Source organism: Cherax quadricarinatus, chromosome 20, assembly GCF_038502225.1.
Source record: "Cherax quadricarinatus isolate ZL_2023a chromosome 20, ASM3850222v1, whole genome shotgun sequence".
Taxonomy (NCBI): domain Eukaryota; kingdom Metazoa; phylum Arthropoda; class Malacostraca; order Decapoda; family Parastacidae; genus Cherax; species Cherax quadricarinatus.
Window position 1 is genome coordinate 33,447,202 of NC_091311.1, and position 16,945 is coordinate 33,464,146.

The window sequence follows — 16,945 nt, forward strand, 5'->3', positions numbered from 1 at the left end:
GATTCATCCAACTAGGTATATTTCTACACCATAGGAAAGTTAGCACAGGCACCTCTGTGACCACAAATGCAAGTTTTTACAGACGAATCTCCAGCTAGCGTGGCCGTGACGAACTCTAGCTCAAGTCCCTTCACTGCCGTCAACATGACTTAAGAAATCGTAATGACACGATTGCAAATAAACCATACCCCCGGCCGGGATTGAACCCGCGGTCATAGAGTCTCAAAACTCCAGCCCGTCGCGCTAGCCACTAGACCAGCTAGCCACAATAAGATTCATCCAACTAGGTATATTTCTACACCATAGGAAAGTTAGCACAGGCACCTCTGTGACCACAAATGCAAGTTTTTACAGACGAATCTCCAGCTAGCGTGGCCGTGACGAACTCTAGCTCAAGTCCCTTCACTGCCGTCAACATGACTTAAGAAATCGTAATGACACGATTGCAAATAAACCATACCCCCGGCCGGGATTGAACCCGCGGTCATAGAGTCTCAAAACTCCAGCCCGTCGCGCTAGCCACTAGACCAGCTAGCCACAATAAGATTCATCCAACTAGGTATATTTCTACACCATAGGAAAGTTAGCACAGGCACCTCTGTGACCACAAATGCAAGTTTTTACAGACGAATCTCCAGCTAGCGTGGCCGTGACGAACTCTAGCTCAAGTCCCTTCACTGCCGTCAACATGACTTAAGAAATCGTAATGACACGATTGCAAATAAACCATACCCCCGGCCGGGATTGAACCCGCGGTCATAGAGTCTCAAAACTCCAGCCCGTCGCGCTAGCCACTAGACCAGCTAGCCACAATAAGATTCATCCAACTAGGTATATTTCTACACCATAGGAAAGTTAGCACAGGCACCTCTGTGACCACAAATGCAAGTTTTTACAGACGAATCTCCAGCTAGCGTGGCCGTGACGAACTCTAGCTCAAGTCCCTTCACTGCCGTCAACATGACTTAAGAAATCGTAATGACACGATTGCAAATAAACCATACCCCCGGCCGGGATTGAACCCGCGGTCATAGAGTCTCAAAACTCCAGCCCGTCGCGCTAGCCACTAGACCAGCTAGCCACAATAAGATTCATCCAACTAGGTATATTTCTACACCATAGGAAAGTTAGCACAGGCACCTCTGTGACCACAAATGCAAGTTTTTACAGACGAATCTCCAGCTAGCGTGGCCGTGACGAACTCTAGCTCAAGTCCCTTCACTGCCGTCAACATGACTTAAGAAATCGTAATGACACGATTGCAAATAAACCATACCCCCGGCCGGGATTGAACCCGCGGTCATAGAGTCTCAAAACTCCAGCCCGTCGCGCTAGCCACTAGACCAGCTAGCCACAATAAGATTCATCCAACTAGGTATATTTCTACACCATAGGAAAGTTAGCACAGGCACCTCTGTGACCACAAATGCAAGTTTTTACAGACGAATCTCCAGCTAGCGTGGCCGTGACGAACTCTAGCTCAAGTCCCTTCACTGCCGTCAACATGACTTAAGAAATCGTAATGACACGATTGCAAATAAACCATACCCCCGGCCGGGATTGAACCCGCGGTCATAGAGTCTCAAAACTCCAGCCCGTCGCGCTAGCCACTAGACCAGCTAGCCACAATAAGATTCATCCAACTAGGTATATTTCTACACCATAGGAAAGTTAGCACAGGCACCTCTGTGACCACAAATGCAAGTTTTTACAGACGAATCTCCAGCTAGCGTGGCCGTGACGAACTCTAGCTCAAGTCCCTTCACTGCCGTCAACATGACTTAAGAAATCGTAATGACACGATTGCAAATAAACCATACTTGCATTTGTGGTCACAGAGGTGCCTGTGCTAACTTTCCTATGGTGTAGAAATATACCTAGTTGGATGAATCTTATTGTGGCTAGCTGGTCTAGTGGCTAGCGCGACGGGCTGGAGTTTTGAGACTCTATGACCGCGGGTTCAATCCCGGCCGGGGGTATGGTTTATTTGCAATCGTGTCATTACGATTTCTTAAGTCATGTTGACGGCAGTGAAGGGACTTGAGCTAGAGTTCGTCACGGCCACGCTAGCTGGAGATTCGTCTGTAAAAACTTGCATTTGTGGTCACAGAGGTGCCTGTGCTAACTTTCCTATGGTGTAGAAATATACCTAGTTGGATGAATCTTATTGTGGCTAGCTGGTCTAGTGGCTAGCGCGACGGGCTGGAGTTTTGAGACTCTATGACCGCGGGTTCAATCCCGGCCGGGGGTATGGTTTATTTGCAATCGTGTCATTACGATTTCTTAAGTCATGTTTACCACAGGAACTTTACTAGGAAGTTTTTTTGGAGCCATGGTTACTTATTTTGCAGTTGCACTGCAAAAAAACACAAAAAACAATGGAAAACCAGCAATATGTTTGGATGTATGAGCAGAAGTTTCCTTACACACCGAGAGACACAGCCAGACTGATGAGCAAGTGGCCCCAGCCGGTGGACAGACATGTCCGAAATGGCTGATCTCCGAAATAACGGCCAATCATTGAGAGCTGAAAAACTGGCTGATGACCTAGTTGGCCGATATCCGAGGGTCCATTGTACTTACTGTATTATATTCTGTCAAAGGCACAAACTGTAACCTAATGGAACTCCTTCTCGAACCATGGTTTGTAAATTGACAGTCTGACACTCTACCAACTCGGCTACCCGGGCTTCTAACAGGAAGGATCTCAAACTAATATTTACTGTATTATATTCCAGCAGAGGCACCAGCTAAAACCCAAGTGAACTCTTTCCTTCAGCCCAGTAGCTCAGTTGGGTTACAGTTGATGCCCCTGATAGAATATAATACAGTAAGTATGTTCTGGATCCTTCCTGTTAGAAGCCCAGGCAGTCAAGATGGCAGAGCGTCAGATTGTCAATTTACAGACTGGGGTTCAAGCCCCATGTCCTCCCTTCTGTTTATTCACTGACAGTTGTTTATTACAACTTAATTGGAGCTCATGGTACACTAAGTTTAAAGCCAATACATAGTATGCAAAGCATTTCAAGCAAACTTAGACTGAGATTCAGACTATACTTAACACTAAATGACTGCATAGTTTTGTGGAGTTTTATGCTTATGGATCTGGTACAAGGTATTGACAGGATGTTATAAATAATTGTGATGATGAAAGTTACAGGATTAGTATTAAAAATTTGAAAATACAGGTCTCACTCAACATTTGCGTTTTCCACTTTCGCGGGCTTCGAACATTTGCGAATTCCCAGCTGCCCAATTATATTTCAAATATGTCATTGCATATGTTTGGAATTGTGGCAGTGGCAGAGTTTGTTTGGAGATAGGATAGGCTTATTTTTTTTTTTTTTTTTCAACAAGTCGGCCGTCTCCCACCGAGGCAGGGTGACTTATTTATCTATCACAATTTATCTAATATGACATAATAAACAATATTAATGACATAGAAACATGATATATACTCTTAGAATGAATAAAATATGTCATTATGTCATGAGTGTTGCTGTGTTATTGTTGTTGGGTGTATAAGGGCCACTGGTGGAGGCGACATCAGAGGCCGAAGAGACTAGAGACAGGTGTTGTCAGTCGCCCTATGTAACTCCAACAACATTGGAGGAGTTAGGTTTGTGCTGTCCTTTTTCTATCGATTAATCGCTTAAGTTACTTGCTACATTGTTAATGCTACGCTTTATCGCTGGCTGGCGCTATAGCCTCTATCGACTCGTGCTGTTCTAGTATTGTACATATCATAGAATCACTGAAGCACTGAAGAAGGCACATTCTCCCCTCTCTCTCTCCTCCTCCACTTTAGTACTCTGCTACAAGTTCTTTCTTGAATTCTATAGTTTTTCTCACCTTTACCAAAGGTCTGGCACTAGTACAATATTTTATGATGTTTTCATGTGTTTTATGATTGTTCATGGTTCAGTAGGTTAAGGAAGCAGTATTGTATTATATTTCCCTACAATATATTGGGGTACCAAACATTCGCGAGGCTCTTGTTCCCCTAACTCTTGCGAATGTTGAGGGAGACTTGTATAATAATAAATTAGAAAAGGTTGATTGGTAGTTTATGAAATTAAAATGTAAGACTGATTTACAGTTAGAGATTGTTCAGTGTTATATTAAATGACAAGTTAAAAGTGATCACTGTTTAGATACACTATATTTGTTTTAGCTTGAATTCAAATTCAGTAAGTATGTTGCAGTTTTTCAGTTCATCTCATAAGTTATTCCACATTTTGTAGATGTTCAGTCAAACAGGAGGGGGTATCAAAGTGGCTTCTAGTGTGATTCTTGTGTAATCTGCTAAAATTTTCCAGGCAATGTCTTAGGTCAGCATCAGCATTACAGTGAAGTGCTCATACACAAGTCTGAGAAGGTCCAGATATTACTACCCAGCTAGTTATGATTAAAAACTTGAATTATGACAGTAAACTTCAAAGATTTTTTTTTTTTTCCGGAGGCTTGTAGGAGGAAAAAAAAAGTGACATAGTACCAGCTTCCAAAATACTCAAAAGTACTGACAAATTTGATGCACAGTGACACTCAAACTTAATTGGTTCCAGAAGGCTGTTCAATTGCCGATCTGTTCGAGTACAGAACAAACTTTTCCCAACCAGTTTTCTTTTTGGTTGGCTGTTATCACTAACCCTCTTAGGCTCCATGATGACTTATTTATAAAAATAATATAAAAAGAACACCATAAACTGCGAAGGAACATGAAATAGTTTACAGCTAAGTTCTGGTGGCAGGATGTGTTTGTTTGGTCGAGTGCTGAGCAAAGAGTTGACTACCGAGCGATTTGTTTACTGAACAAAGCATTTGAATACTGAATTGTTCGAGTACAAAGCTGTTCAAGTACCAAGGTTCCATTGTAGATAGATGTTAAATTGGACCCAGGAAAAAGGGAAACGGAAATTTAAAAAATAAAATGAGCAAAAGACACATGAGAAAGAACTACCTTCATTAAAGGAGGCGATGGTAGAGGATAATGCCACATATGAATTCATATTCTCTCACCTTAATGTTTGTTATATCTTAATGTATCTAACTTTTACTTTTTATTTTGGGTATTCTGCCATGATTTTTGGAGACTTGGAATCTGTTTCTATACTGTTTTCCTGGTACAAGTATGTTTACAAACGTTATAAGGAATCTTTCATGGCCAGGAGTTTAGCTACTTAAATGAATGCAATTAGTAATAGATATAAACCCATTCTTTTTCAAATTCACTAGCCATAACCCTTTGGGGGTCAGTCACTTACAAGTATGTCATTGCAGCCAGGGTCGGTCACGTACTTGTACACCTAAATTCTAGCGCCTTCAAATCTAGTGGAAGAAAGCTAGCAGGCCTTCATATGAAAGAATGGGTCTGTGTGGTCAGTGTGCGCAGTATAAAAAAATCCTGAAGCACGCTGTGCATAATGAGGAAAAAAAACTTCGACTGTGTTTTTGGTTTAAAACAGCGAATTCCTAGTGCATTTTCGTATGGTATTTATGGTTGTGTTCTCATTTCCTTGGTCTCATTTGACAGAATGGAAGATATATTACAGAATTAGAGGTGATTTTGATTGGTTTCACGATGACAAGTACCTTTAAATTGAGCTCAAAGTAGCGGAAATGATCGATTTTTTGCCGATGTTCAAGAGTAAACAAATCAAGCCACATCTCTAATACACGTCAACTGGTGAGTCTTATATACTTCCACAAGTGTGCTGATATAATTTATACTGTTTTACAATGATGTAGTAGTATACTGACAGAAAACCTTCTATTTTCTCTGAGAATAAAAATTCAAAATGTAAGTAATGTAAGAGGGGCCTAGAGACATGACTAATGAACAGATAAAATGTTATTTTAGTGCCACGAATTTCTGTCTTGTTTATTCTGGACCCTATTTCAAAATTGGCATCTTTTTTTAAATTTGTGTGAAATTGCCCAAATTGCCAATTTCTGACCACTTTATTGGGTAGTTGAAATCGGTAAATGGGCAGATTCTTGTACTCAATCGACAGAAGAAATGGAGTTCTAGGGAAATAGCTATGATTTTAGTCAACTGCAACATTGGAATTGGCCGAAAATAGGGCTCAAAGTGGGCGAAATCACCCACTTTGAGGCCGCTAACTTTGCGAGAGCATAATTCCATAAGTTTTTCATCAGATTTCATACTTTTGGTGTCATTATGATTGGAAAATGATTCTCTATCATTTCATAAGAAAAAATAATTTATTACTTTTTTTTTTTTTTTTTTTTTTTTTTTTTTTTTCAAAAAATTTTCGACCCTGAGAACGAGTTTGGGAGAGGGCCTCTCGACCCTCAAAGGGTTAATGGGGCCTGTTAGTACATATTAACACCAATCTAGAATTGGAGAATGGCATAGCCAACAAGTGGTTACAAAGAAAAATAGGAAAACAAAATTTTTTTATTACGACATTTCATGTGCATGAGGCTCATGAGGTACTGTACTTTAAACATCAAAACAAACAACAAACTTATAGAGCTGAGAATTGGTTGAGTCAAGTGCTGGGAAAGGGTGAGATTTAAAGAATGTAAGTGCAATAAGGAATGCCACTGTTCACCATTGGGCTGACTTTTTTTTTTTTTTTTTAATTAAGTGATTTTTTTAAGAATTTAGCAATATTAGATGAAAGTTCTTTAACTTTTCACTGTAAGCTAATTATTTTTATGACATTTAACACATTTGTTACAGGGAAATTGGGGCACTTTGTCGTGAGCGTAAGGTTTTCTTTCATACTGATGCTGCACAAGCTGTTGGTAAAATCCCCATCAGTGTTCAGGATCTAAATGTTGACCTTCTGTCTGTCAGGTAAGAGTGGTTATCTGTGTTAAAATTAAAAAAAAATAATAATATTACTTTTGAGATGTATGTCCATATTGTGTGTTATCAGCACAAGGCCTACAATGACTTCTGCAGAGAATGAAACTAAACTCAAATTGAGGTGAGGTAATGATCAAGAATCACATTATAAAATGAGTATTAATGGGTGTGATTGGTTTTTAATAAAATTAAAAATCTGCCTAATATTAAGATTAATAAAGCTTTCATTAACCATTTCAGTGGATGTCACATAGATCTATGTTACTGAGGCCAGGGCCACTCATGTAGATATATGTTTTGAGCACAGCTCCCTTAATTGTGAGCTGTAAATTTTGGCCTAGATACAAGAGAATGAGTCTATGCGGTGAGTATGTACAGTATAAAAAAATCCTGCTCCATGTGGTTCATGATGGGAAAAGCACAACTCTGACCTTGTGTTTGGTTTAAAATAGCAACTTTGAAGTTTTCCAGGATGGTTTACATGGTTTTATTGGCTGTTTCTTGATATCTTTTGACAGAAGACATACTACTGAAATAAGAGATGATTTTGGTTGGATTCATGACCAGAAGTCACTTGAAATTGGGCTTAAATTAGTGGAAATATTAGATTTTTGCAGATTTTCCTGTGGACGGATTAGGCCCTCTTACACAACAGGTCTGTATTTGAGGCTTTTAACCCGTAAACGGTCCAAACGTATATATACGTTCACTACCCCAGTGCCCCGAATATTTTGAAAAATAAAAAAATTGTCTTTTTTATATAGAAAAAAAAGAGCACATTTTTCTGAGTGTTATAGGATAAAAAAATTTTTTTTAGGGTCAGTACTTACTGAGATATGAGGCCGCAAGGTTGGCACTTGGCGACCACCTGACAGCAACATGGAGTGCTGCCGCTTGCAGAAACTGCATATTTACCATTTTTTCCATTTTTTTCTTTGCTTTTCTTGGTTTTCATATGATTCTTATGTTTTACACTAATTCTTTTGATTTCAATGTTAATTGTTGCTTATACACCAATAATATATACAAAATTATTATCATTTTGTCACAGACACACATGTACACAGACAGGTGATTTTGCACACCTGGCTGAATCACACATTATTATCTACAACTATATACAAGTATTTACATGTTCCACCTGTGTTTCTAGAACTCCACGATTGTATGATACTCCATGAAGCATGGATTCATACAGAGTGCCACCCCACACTGGTTACAAATGTATTGTGTGTCCTGCTGCTGTTGGGGTCGTTTTGTGGTGGTAGCACACACAACACTTTTTCTGGAAATGCTTCTTCTTTGGAGTAGGTGGTACTGGTACCAAGTAGTGACAGTTAGGGATGATTCGGTCTGGCACTTCCCCCACTGGCTGTGGTTGTGGTTGGAGGACAGGTTGTGGTGTGACAGGTCGCTGTTGAGGGGCAGGTACAGGTGTGGTACCATACTTTTTTGCTATCTGTTTTACGACATTCGGGGAGAATTCTGCAAAACGTTGTCGTTTTCCAGTCTTTATTTCATACATATTGAATGCATTGAGCACTGCAATGTCTACAAGGTGAAAAAACAGTTTTATATACCACTTGCGACTCCTACGCACACAGTCAACGAACCCTATCATCATATCACACTTGTCAATGAGTCGCATATTGTTTGTATAGTTGACAACAGCAGCTGGCTTGACAATATGTTCATTGGTCTCCCTGTTCACTTTGTCTGTACCATCTCATTTCTGTGGATGGTTGACAGCAATGTCACTTCCCGTTTGTCATGCCACGTCAGTGCCATGATGTCATTGGCATGAAATGCTTGCACTGCACCTTCAATACTGCCTCCACTGAACCTTGGCATATGTTTTCTATTCCTTCTCACTGTTCCACATATATCAGTAATGTTCACACGTAGGAAATCAGCAAGCATAGGGCTGGTATACCAGTTGTCTGTGTACAATGTATGGCCCTTGCCAAGGTATGGTTCCATCATTTTTTGAACAACATCACCAGAAATGCCCAACATGTGCCTGGTATCGTCGAGTGTGTTTTTCCTGGTATATACAATCACATCCAACACAAGACCACTCTCACAGTCACACACAAAATGTTTTATACCAAAGCGATGATGTTTGCTCGGTATATATTGTTTGAATGACAAGCGTCCCTTGAACAGAATCAAGGACTCGTCAACAACAATGTTCTTGAAGGGGTAAAAGTAGGCACTGAATTTCTGCTTCATATAGATACACTTCCCAGATTTTGTATAGAAGGTCATTTCTGTTGGGCCTATTCCTGTCTGAGAAGTGCAGCATTCATAGCAACAGAATGAATCTGTTGCAGGGAAGGAGGTCACGGAAGACAGGAGTACTGATAAATAAGTCTCTGGCCCAGTAGTTACGTATATTGTTCTTATAGATATGCAGCATAAACATGACAGTGGCAAGGAATGAATACATTTCATCCACTGTTGTATTTTTCCATCTGCGCAGCCGTGACGATTCCCCAACCTCTGGTGTATTGTCCATGATATAGCGGTAATAATTGCTCGTCTGGGTCACTATCAAGTTCATTATAGGCTCGTCAAAGTATAACTGGAAAAAATCTAACTCTATAGACTCATTCGTTATGGGACATTCTGGCAGGATGCCACTTCCACTCGCATCAAAATCAAAAGGCTGTGGCACGAATGTACTTTGTGTCCAGTTCCACTCTCGGTCACATGGTGCAGGGTGGACCTCTGGCATGGGGCATGGGGGAGCAGGAGGGGGGACAGGAGTGGAGGCAGCACATGGTTGAGGGGATGCCGGGCGGTCCTTTGTCTGTCCACCCACCGCGCCATGTGGTCCAGGCACCATGCCACCCACCACTATTTCCTCCATCCCCGCATATTCACCTTCATGATCAATTTCACTATCAGTGGCAGGGGTTTTGGATCGTGACCTGCCACGACCCTTGCCGCCAACTGCAAATGGCACACTGCCTGAACGTAGGTAATGACGCCTGGAAGTACGCTTCACTGGTGAATAATGATCACTGTCACTAGACGAATCCTCTAATGGCATAAAATCAATCTCATTGTCACTATCACTAAAACACCGGGAAAATGATAGTTTCCTATTGCGTAGTTGCCTATGTGTAACACTCGCCACTCTAGAGGTGCTTGGCCCAGGGTCTTGTGTGGCCACACTGGCCACCCCAGAAGTGCTTGGCCCAGGGTCTGGTGTGGCCACACTGGCCACCCCAGAAGTGCTTGGCCTAGGGTCAGGTGTGGCCATACTGGCCACCCTAGAGGTGATGGGCTGAGGGTCATCTGGGTTATCGTCTATATTTTCACTATTTCCTTGATTATTAATAGCCACATCTGTGTCACATCCACTAAACCAACCTTCCATATCACTTTCCTCGAATAATAGAGTGCTAATACGACGAGGCGTGAGTGAATCACGAGGATGTTCCATGATGTTGACCCAAGATGGAGCTGAATGTAACTGGTCCTACCATGCGGTACCCAGGCATCCCAGATTTTTTTGATACTGCGCACACTGAGTGCACACATCCATTCTCTCATGTCTACATGCAGGCCTATCGAGCCAATTTTGAAGGAATGAAAAATAAAACGTAAATATACATTTGGGGCAGTAGTGGTAAAAATGTATACAGCGGACCCCCGCATACCGTTGGCCTTACATAACGTTAAATCCGCATACCGCTACATTTTATCGCTAAGATTTTGCCTCGCATACCGCTAAAAAACCCGCTCAACGCTGTTCGTCCGAGACGCGTCTAATGTGCGCCCTTAGCCAGCCTCACATGTTCCGCCGGTGGCATTGTTTACCAGCCAGCCTCCGCGGTAACATCCAAGCATACAATCGGAACATTTCGTATTATTACAGTGTTTCTGGTGATTTTATCTGCAAAATAAGTGACCATGGGCCCCAAGAAAGCTTCTAGTGCCAACCCTACAGGAATAAGGGTGAGAATTACTATAGAGATGAAGAAAGAGATCATTGATAAGTATGAAAGTGGAGTGCGTGTCTCCGAGCTGGCCAGGTTGTATAGTAAACCCCAATCAACCATCGCTACTATTGTGGGCAACAAAAAGGCAATCAAGGAAGCTGTTCTTGCCAAAGGTTTAACTGTGTTTTCGAAACAGAGATCGCAAGTGATGGAAGATGTTGAGAGACTCTTATTGGTGTGGATAAATGAAAAAAAGATAGCAGGATATAGCATCTCTCAAGTGATCATAAGTGAAAAGGCTAGGAAGTTGCATGACGATTTAATTAGAAAAATGCCTGCAACTAGTGATGATGTGAGTGAATTTAAGGCCAGCAAAGGTTGGTTTGAGAGATTTAAGAGGCGTAGTGGCATACATAGTGTGATAAGGCATGGTGAGGCTGCCAGTTCGGACCACAAAGCAGCTGAAAAATTTGTGCAGGAATTCAAGGAGTACATAGACAGTGAAGGACTGAAACCTGAACAAGTGTTTAATTGTGATGAAACAGGCCTGTTTTGGAAGAAAATGCCAAGCAGGACGTACATTACTCAGGAGGAAAAGGCACTCCCAAGACATAAGCCTATGAAAGACAGGCTTACTCTGTTGATGTGTTCCAATGCTACTGGTGATTGCAAAGTGAAGCCTTTATTAGTGTATCACTCTGAAACTCCCAGACCGTTCAGGCAAAAGAATGTCCTCAAGGCTAATTTGTGTGTGCTGTGGAGGGCAAACAGTAAGGCATGGGTCACTAGGGACTTTTTCTATGACTGGTTACACCATGCATTTGCCCCCAATGTGAAAGATTACCTAACTGAAAAGAAATTAGAACTTAAGTGCCTTCTGGTGTTAGACAATGCCCCTGGTCATCCTACAGACGTGGCAGAGCGACTTTATGGGGACATGAAATTCATTAAGGTGAAGTTTTTGCCTCCTAATACCACTCCTCTCCTGCAACCCATGGACCAGCAGGTTATTGCAAACTTCAAAAAACTGTACACAAAAGCTCTGTTTGAAAGGTGCTTTGTAGTGACCTCAGAAACTCAACTGACTCTAAGAGACTTTTGGAGAGATCACTTTAATATCCTCAATTGTGTAAACCTTATAGGTAAGGCTTGGGAGGGAGTGACTAAGAAGACCTTGAACTCTGCTTGGAAGAAACTGTGGCCAGAATGTGTAGACCAAAGGGATTTTGAAGGGTTTGAGGCTAGCCCTGAGAATCCTATGCCAGTTGAGGAATCCATTATGGCATTGGGAAAGTCCTTGGGGTTGGAGGTTAGTGGGGATGATGTGGAAGAGTTGGTGGAGGAGGACAATGAAGAACTAACCACTGATGAGCTGATAGATCAACTTCAACAGCAAGAGGCCAGACCTGAGGAAACTGGTTCGAAGGAGGGGAGAGAGAAATTGAAGAAATTGCCTACTACAAAGATTAAGGAAATCTGTGCAATGTGGCTGAAAGTGCAAACCTTTATGGATGAAAATCACCCTCACACAGCTATTGCAAGCCGTGCTGGTGACTATTACACTGACAATGTTGTGAAACACTTTAGGGAAGTCATAAAGGAACGAGAGGTACAGGCCACTATGGACAGATATGTTGTGTGACAGAACTCCAGTGACTCTGAAGCTGGTCCTAGTGGCATTAAAAGAAGAAGGGAAGTAACCCCAGAAAAGGACTTGACACCTCAAGTCTTAATGGAAGAGGATTCCCCTTCTAAACACTAACACACTCTCCTCCTCCCATCCCATCAATCATCACCAGATCTTCAATAAAAGTAAGTGTCATGTAATTGTGCATGCTTTTTTCAGTTTGTGTGTATTAAAATTAATATTTCATGTGGTAAAAATGTTTTTTTTTCATACTTTGGGGTGTCTTGCACGGATTAATTTGATTTCCATTATTTCTTATGGGGAAAATTCATTCGCATAACGATAATTTCGCATAACAATGAGCTCTCTTGCACGGATTAATATCGCTATGCGTGGGTCCACTGTATATACGTTTGGACCGTTTATGGGTTAATAGGTCTGATTCAATTATTGGAATGCCATCAGCCATGATCAATCCTTCCTGGTTATATTTTATTATCTGAGAAATAGGCCAGAATCTTATCTTTTATGCAATGATGAGTTTGAAATGGAAGGCAAGTGTAGTATAGGAGAGGCCTATGGACATGATTAATGAATAAAGGAAATGTTGTTTTAGTGGACTCTATTTGTAAATTTAACTTATTTGTGTAAAACTGGCCAAATTACCGACTTCTGTGCACTTTAAAGATAGTTCTGATAGTTGATTAGGCAGTTTCTTGTGCTCGGTTGATAGAACAGAAGACATATTAGCGAAATAGCTAAGAATTTGGTTGATTGGAGCATTGGAATTGGCTTAAAATAGGAGTTTCAGTGGGCGATATCACCAATGCATAAATTGCACCCAGACTGTTGACTTTGCGCCTGTGTAATTTTGTAAGTTTTTCATTAAATTTTGTACTTTTGGTGTCATTACCTTCATGAAAAGATTCCCCTACCATTTCAGAACATAAAGAATATATTTTTTGAATGTAGGCACTGAGAGCAATATTAATTTCAAGAGTCTGGACAGTGAAAGGATTAATTAAAAAACTTCATTACTTTAACCCTTTCAGGGTCTGGAGGCCAAATTTCAAAGTGTGCACCAGTGTCCAAGAATTTTCAAAAAAAATAACTTTTTTATTTTTTCTTATGAAATGGTAGAGAATCGTTTTCTGAAGGTAATAAAACAAAAAGTACAAAATTTGATGGAAAATTAACAAAATTATGCTCTCGCGAATTTTGATGTGTCAGCGATATTTATGCATCGGCGATTTTGCTGACTTTGACTCCCATTTTAGGCCAATTACATTATTCCAGTTGACCAAATTCTTAGCTATTTCACTAGTATTACTTCTGTTCTATCGATTGAGCACAAGAAATCCCCAAGTCAACTGTTTCAACTACAAAATAAAGTGATTGGAAATTGGTAATTTGGCAAATATAATGCAGAGTTCAAAATATTCCAATATCAAAATAGAGTCCAGAATAAACAATGCAGGCATTCCTGGCACTAAACTAACATTTCCTCTGTTCATTAGTTACATTTTCAGGCTTCACAAATGAATTCCATTTTGATTTTTTATTCACATAATGAATTTTTATTCAAACCAAAAAATAGAAGAATTACTGTTATGCAGTATTGTAATAATTTATAAATAATAACATTTGTGAACGTATATTAGACCCACCAGCTGGCATGTATTAGATGTGTGAGGTCATTTGTTTACTCTTGAACATCAGCAAAAATTAAACATTTTTGCTACTTTGAGCTCAGTTTCAAGCCATTTTCAGTACTAAAACCAGTCAGAATCATTCTCAGTACTAAAACCAGTCAAAATCAAAACATACGAAAAACACTGCAAATTCGCTGTTTTAATCGAAAATTACGGTCTCAGTTTTTTCTCTAATTATGCAGTGTATGCTGCAGGATTTGTTTTATGTGGTGCATATATACCACACAGATGTATTCTCTCATATCTAGGCCTAAATTTACCACTCACAGCTTATCAGAGTGAGCTGAGCTCATGGCGTAGATCTACGGTTTGGACCCTCAACGTAAAGCTGTAGATCTATGGCACGGACCCTGAAAGGATTAAGAAAGGACCTAATTAAAGGACCTAAGAAAAAAGGACCTAATTAAAGCAGCAATTACGGTGAAAAATGAAGTGTACATCAACGAGTGTCTAACGAGAAAATGTCAAAACCTTCTGTTCAGGTTGAGAAAACTTAAACAGGAAAGCAAAATACATCAGTGTTTCACTCAAGATTGGAAATACTAGGTAGAAAAACAGCAACAGGACAATAATATACCATCTCAAATGAACATGATTTCTCTACCTTCCTTAGAAAAGCTGACATTTCCGTAACAGATTAGATAAGTGTCCTTAACACATATACGTATACAGGAGGGCCCCACTTATACGGCAGGTTAGGTTCCAGGCTACCGCCGTAAAGCGGAAACCGCTGCAAAGTGGAACACCCTTTTTTTCCACTTATAAATGCATACAAACACTAGATAACAAGTTTACACTAACATATATTAAGTTAGCAATAGAACCAGGCATCAAAAAACAATAAAAAAGTACAATACACACATAGTGCACTCATTACTTACCTTAAAATATTTATAGTCTTAATCTAGGGTGAGACAAGTAGTATTTATTGTAAGAAATCAAGTGTGGTATGTATGGTGTCAGCCAGGCTACCATACCAGGCCACCCCACCCACACATACTATTCTATGATATTTAAGCATCCCAGAGCGATAAAATGTATATACAGTTCACTCATTACTTACCTTAAAATATTTGTAGTCTTAATGTAGGGTCAGGAGTAAGTAAATGAGATAAAACGAATAAATGAGAGAGAGAAAGAATGAGTACATGAGAGGGGACAGGCGCAGAGTTATGTAAACAAACCAGGCGAACGTAAGTTTTGTAAACAAACGAAGTGTACACGTCTGGTTTGTGTACAAGTTACATTGTGTACAGGTTGTCTCTACATTGATACGGTAGAATTAATAAAGAAGAACACTCCCATTCTCATGTAACATCATTTTGAGAAGAAATGAAGCTCTGAGTGAAGGCAATGGAAATAAGTCACACTGACTTTTTTGGGTTATCCTAGGTTCTCTACACGTATGTTGTTATGTATGATAATCTATGTAACTGTATTTGTGTATACCTGAATAAACTTACATACATACGAAAGGAATAATTTTCTACAGTTACCCCCAGTAACACATTTTCTCTTATGTTAGATTAGAGAAAATGTTATTCTTGCCATCACTTGTACAAGTTATGTGGCTCCCACATCTTATATTTATGTTTATTTATTCTATTGTGGGGTGTATTTATCATCTTTTTATGTTATGTATCGTGTTTATTATATAATTTTGAAAAAAAATATCATGGATGGATTAATGAAAATGTGTATATTAACGTAATATACGACATTTAATGAGACTCGGTGAGTATTGTTATTATTATTATTATCATTTCTAATATGGCGTCACTTGTGCAAGTCGTCTGCTACCACATCTCACATTTATGTTTATTTATTCTACTGTGGGGTGTATTTATCTTATTTATATGTTATGCATCGTGTTTATTATATAATTTTGAAAAAAATATCATGGGTGGATTAATGAAATTGTGTATATTACCGTAATATACGACATTTAATGAGACCGGTGAGTATTGTTGTTATTATTATTATTATCATTTCTAATATGGCGTCACTTGTGCAAGTCGTCTGCTACCACATCTCACATTTATGTTTATTTATTCTACTGTGGGGTGTATTTATCTTATTTATATGTTATACATCGTGTTTATTATATAATTTTGAAAAAAATATCATGGATGGATTAATGAAAATGTGTATATTAACGTAATATACGACATTTAAATGACTCGATGATTATTATTATCATTACTAATATGACGTCTGGAGACATAAGACACTTACCAATTTTAATGTGTACCTGCATGCCAGCACAGTATGTAAGTTTATTTAGGTACAGGTATACATAAGTATAATTATCAGAGTATATATAAAATATGAAATAACTTTTAAAAACATTTGAAATTTTGGAGTTTCCAGACAAAATGGAGAGACTTAGTGCTTACTGAGCTCATGGAGAATGTAAACAAACAGGGTGGGGCACAGTGACCGTATTAGAAAGTCAGGTGGGGGGAGCCGTATAGCGAGTTTTGGTCATAATTTGAAATGTCCGTATTAGCGGAACGCCGTAAAGTGAAACGCCGTAAAGCGGGGCCTTCCTGTATATGTGGTGTATATAGTGTATGTTCCTATTACATTATTGTGCAATTCCTTGTACTATCTTTTACTAGCTAGTACCAACTACCTCATATACTTTTTACTTTTTTTAGCACTATCAATTGCTTTATATTACAAGTCAAATCTTACTCCTAAATTAATATTACATCATAGTTACTATCTCCTAGGTAGTAGGTTGGTAGACAGCAACCGCCCAGGGAGATACTACCGTCCTGCCAAGTGAGTGTAAAACGAAAGCCTGTAATTGTTT

The 16,945-nt window shown here is 39.6% G+C and overlaps 1 protein-coding gene across 3 annotated transcripts in view; it reads left to right on the forward strand.

Moving 5' to 3' along the window:
• Window positions 1-16,945, forward strand: part of LOC128701130 (cysteine desulfurase-like) — a 127,690-nt gene that overhangs the window by 48,945 nt on the left and 61,800 nt on the right. For all 3 annotated transcript variants that reach the window (XM_070086916.1, XM_070086918.1, XM_070086917.1), the window contains exon 5: window positions 6,710-6,826. In XM_070086916.1, coding sequence (XP_069943017.1) covers window positions 6,710-6,826 — 117 coding nt within the window. The remainder of the gene's footprint in view (window positions 1-6,709; window positions 6,827-16,945) is intronic.